At 36.8% G+C, this 5,208-nt stretch overlaps 1 protein-coding gene across 1 annotated transcript in view; it reads right to left on the bottom strand.

Moving 5' to 3' along the window:
* Positions 1 to 643: 643 nt before the first annotated feature.
* LOC107720301 (kelch-like protein 29) overlaps positions 644 to 5,208 on the bottom strand; it is a 17,781-nt gene continuing 13,216 nt past the window's right edge. Inside the window, exon 3 of the mRNA XM_016527985.1 lies at positions 644 to 1,535. Within this exon, the coding sequence (XP_016383471.1) occupies positions 1,352 to 1,535 (184 nt within the window). The 3' untranslated portion in view covers positions 644 to 1,351. The remainder of the gene's footprint in view (positions 1,536 to 5,208) is intronic.

The raw sequence follows: 5,208 nt of genomic DNA, 5'->3' as shown, positions 1-5,208 counted from the left end.
ATAACTTATGCAGTGTTGCTTTAGTAAATTTATTTGGTTTCAAAGATTTTTTTATATTTTAACTGGAAAACAAAATGTATTTATTAAATAAATAAATACATAATTTATTTATTAGTATTTTTTCTTGTTTTCTAGTACAAACATCTAAACATTCTTAAGATTTGCATTAGATTTAAAATGGCATAAAATTGTGTTACGAAAAAAAAAAAGAAAAAAGTTTTTGATTGAAACAAGAAAGAATATCTGCCAGTGAGGTTAGAAAGATAATCTTGTTTTCCCTTTTAAATAAGTTTATTTTTCTGACCCATGCACTGACAGATAATTTTTCTTGTTCTAATTTTGATACATTTCTCAGAAAACAAGACTTAAGTCATTTTCCTGGCAAAGTAAATATACCTTGAATTAAAATGTTTAGATGTTTGTACTGGAAAAAAAGGCAAAATACTTACCAAGAAATTTTTTTTTTTGCAGTGCATGTCATTTTCTGTGCATATTAATTCAGACGATATAGTATCTGTGGTAGTAACTAGCTGTGTTCACTTACACTAATGTGATCAGCTGTGATTGATTTTCTCTTTTCAGTGACAGCGAGAAGCATTTGGCAGCCTCTGTTCACAGTCTCTGCCATTTTTAATCACGTTACTGCGTAATTTATCAGTTCCGGATCCAAAACGGCAGATAAAAGATCCTCTGCAATGTCACGCTTCATTCCAGCCCACGTACGAATAACATCCAATCCATTTCACCACTTCACAATCTCATTTTACTAACAATTGCACTGAAATCTGCAGGGACGTGCTTGTCTGAGTGTGCAACAGTAACTAAGGAAGGTGGAGCTTATGGAAGCGATCATCACATGAGGTTTCAGTGCTTGTTCAACAACTTTGTCTCCCCTACATAATTAAAAAGTGCTTTCAACCGGAAATGATGAAATAGCGATACGACTGAGTGAACCATCACATGGATTACTGAAACCAGACGCTGTGATTTTACAGTATTGCTCAAAGAAAGAAGAATGAAAGTTATGCAAACATTAAAACGGTGGCAATGCGAAAACCTAGTGAATTCTGTAAACGAAGATAAAAAGGAATTGTGTAAAAAAAGTTCAATCCGAATGGCCACAGAGCATTAAGGCTAGAGCCACGACACACATCAAGGACAGTTCTGTCAGGTGCGCTATATTACACGAAGGCCTGTTTGCGCCCCGGCAGAAAAGATTAGCTTCTACATTCCGAGTGGGTGTCAGAAAGTGAGCGCGGCTTCGGTATCAGCGCTGCTAATCCTGGCCGTGTTGTGAAGGTGGGTGTCCGGTGTGCAGGAGACGGTGGAGTCGTGTTCGTCTGTGTCAGCGTCAGCCGCTCTGAATGTACTTCTTAATAACCACGCAGCCGTGTCTGAAGAGCGGGCAGGGCATGCTCTGCTGCAGCGTCCACACGTTCGCACAGGGGTCAAAGGCCTCCATGGTTCCCAGCGCCGGACCCTCGCTGCTCACGATGCCGCCGGTCACGTAGATCTTCCCGTCCAGGACCACGGCACTGGAAAAGACATTATTTCAGAACTGGTTTAATTTCTTTTTTCTTAAATATTGATTTTCACTTTCTGATAAATAAGAACATACACCAGAACCACCTAGAACATAAAAATAAAATAAAAAATAAAACTGATTTAAAAATAAACAAACAAATAAATAATAATAATAATAATAATAAAACAAAGATAAATTAATAAAACAATTACAAATGAAAATGATAATAATTAATTCAAACAAATAAGAATGATAAAATAATTTAAAAATATAATAAATATATTTTTTTTATATCCAAAATATCCAATATAAAAATATAAAATAATTTAATAATATAAAAACATATAATAATATATTATAATATAATATAAAAAACAATAACAACAAATCAGACAACCCTGAACCTAACAATACACATACAGTGGCACAGTATACCAGGGTTATTATAGTTATTATAGAGATAAGATAAAATAAGATAACAATAATAAATCAGCCTATCAATACATATACAGTGGCAAATCCATAAAAATAAATAAACATGAACTGAAATTAAATTAAATAATATAAAAAAAAAAACTAATGAATACAAAATATTACAAACAGACATATTAAATACACACCTCTTCCATCTTTATGTGACCCTCTAACTCTAGCACTCTCTATTCTAATTCTATTCTTTAAAAAAAAACTTGCCCCTTTTAGACTTGCTCTCTATTTATTTACTAACTGCTTGTTTTCTTAAAAACTTCTATTCTTTTTCTACTCTGTTTTCTTTTCATTTATTATATAATTGAGAGTTGTCATAGCACTTACATATCATTGCTCTTTTGTTGATTTTGATTGCTTCCATTGTCCTCATTTGTAAGTCGCTTTGGATAAAAGCATCTGCTAAATGACTAAATGTAAAAAAAAAAATTACAAAAATGACAAACAAAATCACTAAAACTTTAACTAAAGCGAAATAAGAAAATCTAATAAAATCTAATTAAAATATTAACAAAAACTAAAACAATTTATGGATGATAAACTGTCTATACTGGAATAGACATGTATACACTGTAAGCTAACTCAAAACTGCAAGAACATATATTTTCTAAAGCTGAGGGGTAAAAGTCTTGGCCTATCATGCTCATCTTAATGCAAAACCTTGTTCGCTGGTTCAGTTTCTGATGTGGACAGAACAGAGTACTGAAATACTCTGGCAGTGTCTAAGTTGTGAACTGGTACCAGAATCCTTCAGGGAACGAGGGTTACATACGTAACCGAGACGTTCTCTCAGATTCCCACCCCTTGTTATTTGAGAAAAAAATTCCTGGATTTCGAACTGCATATATAAGTGTAATGATAAAGATTATGTTCCTATTTGCCATTTTACATAAAGGCTCGGTATTCTAAAACTGTCAAACTGATGGATGAGATGAATGATCTACCTCCTAATCTTCTCTTTGGGCCGTATTCATTTCAAGCCCTTGACAGGTTTCAAAATGTTAATGTGGAAATTCTTGCGAGTGTGACTGTAACTGACGTGTAGTTTTGGGAAAACATATTTGTATCGCAAATACACAGCGGAAGCGTAAAAGGTGCCTGTGTGTGTTTTGGGGGGACGTGATGTACTAGTGATTGTTCGGCGGCTCGTTCGTGCTTCATCTGCTGCTGAGCTAATTACTGCCTCTGCTGCGAATACCAATCAGCAGTGAAAGCAAATCGGGCCCAAAGCACGACCCTGGGGGACACCGAATAAAGTCTTAGGAGCGAGCAGGGGAGGCTTTGTGTAAACTGGAACACATCACTTTGACAATGTGCTTTTCTCAGCTTGATCCATCTGCATTCACTTGATGATGGTTGTTAATGCTCATTTTGTTCATTAACATTACGTAATGGTAGCAGTTATGGGGCGAGAATTGCATTTTTTGGGTTATTTGAAAGCGACTGCAGCAAATTTAAATGAATATGTTGCTGAGTGAATAACGACAATAACAATAAAGTTAACTCAGTCAAAGCACTAAAACCTAAAAACAAATGCGTTTTAGACAGCTGGAGCCTGTGGTGTACTATATATCACACGATTACAAGAGGCTATAAAAACAAGCTTTAGGTACGCTTTTTGACTAAAGCCTCTAAAAGAGTCTAATCTTGACAATAAATGTTTGATCTGAATAAAATGAGAGTTGGATTCAGATAAAGTAGCCTCAAGAAGACACATGATTTGAGGTATATTTCATGTCTGTAATACAATCTAAAATGAGCAACTGCATATTTCCCAGTTTATGGGACCTTTTGAGTCGTAATTACTAAGAAATTAAGTGAAACTACATAAAAAACCCATGTTAGACCAACGGAATCCCATATATGTTAGTCAAACACAGTGGTGTGAATACAGAACTATAAAATTGAACAATATTGCTGAAATATTTAGGATTTGTGAGTTTCCAGCATGAATTGCAGCATTAATAAATGATGCAGTTACTGTTGTAGGATAATTGTTTTGCTTTTTTGTTTTGTCATTACTGTTAGTTATCTGTTGTGTTTTATATCTCATCTTTTTATGTTTGTTGATTGTCACCATTCTTAGTGTTTTGGCCTAATGATGAGGTCTACAGAATATACAGCTTTGTAAAACTAGGGGCCCTATCATACACCCGCGCAAGGTGCGGCGCAAGTGTTTTTGGGCGCAAGGCGCGGCGCGGCGCATGTGTTTTTTGCTAGTTTCAGCCCGACGCAGTTGTCATTTTCCCGTCCTGCGCCGCGGCGCCCATTTGTGTGCCCATGGGCGTGCTGGTCTAAAAAAGGGGTGTGTTCAGGCGCATTGTTGGCACGTTGCTATTTTGAGGAACTGAAAATAGACTGCGCCATAGACCAACTCAAACCTGGTCTAAAGTCTGGCGGAATATTTTTTCTTTGTTATTTAAAGAGCGCGTTAGTAATATGCGCATATAGGCGGGTGCACAATGCATGTACACTTTGCTTATTACACACACAGGGACGCGCAGCAGCACACAAACATTTTTAAAAATAAAAAATTTAGAATAGGGACAACCCGTTTAGACCATGCGCCCGGGCGCGCCGACTGTTTTCCCATCATTAAACTAACAAAAGTGGATTCGGACACGCACTGAGTGCACCTGAGCCGTGCGCTTTAGACCTTGCGCTTAGATCGTTAAAATAGGGCCCCATGTGTCAAATATCCTTGATTTGTAAACATAGCTGACCTTACATATTAAGTGTATATCGAAATCCTCCGACATTCTTCTTTACAAATCCTCGTTTTGTACTTCTAATTAGTGACTGCTGTTTTGTTTTGATCTCTCCTCTGCGTTTCCGCGTTCATCACTTCTGAGCGGCGCATGCGCAAAGCCGACCTCATACGTCATCTGCCTGGAGCTGCTTCCGTTTACAACAGTGAGCGCAAGCTAGATTATATTGATTATTACGTTTTAAATATGGTTATTTTTCTTACGCATCGAAAAACGCATCGATTCGCTACAGGAGGCCTTTGTTCACCCCCCCGGAGCCGTGTGAGACACGGGTTTTTATGGATGGGCGCTTTTTATTTCACTTCTTTTGGACTGAAGTACTGCAACACCCGCTGAGTGGCATTAAACAGCTTGAAAGATCAAAGACAATTTTTAATATAACTCCGACTGGATTCGTCTGAAAGAAGAAAGTCATATACACCTAGGATG

This window comes from Sinocyclocheilus rhinocerous, unplaced genomic scaffold (genome assembly GCF_001515625.1).
Source record: "Sinocyclocheilus rhinocerous isolate Xijiao unplaced genomic scaffold, SAMN03320098_v1.1 scaffold3438, whole genome shotgun sequence".
Taxonomy (NCBI): domain Eukaryota; kingdom Metazoa; phylum Chordata; class Actinopteri; order Cypriniformes; family Cyprinidae; genus Sinocyclocheilus; species Sinocyclocheilus rhinocerous.
The sequence above is the reverse complement of the archived record's forward strand: the minus strand, read 5'-3'. Positions and strand labels throughout refer to the sequence as shown.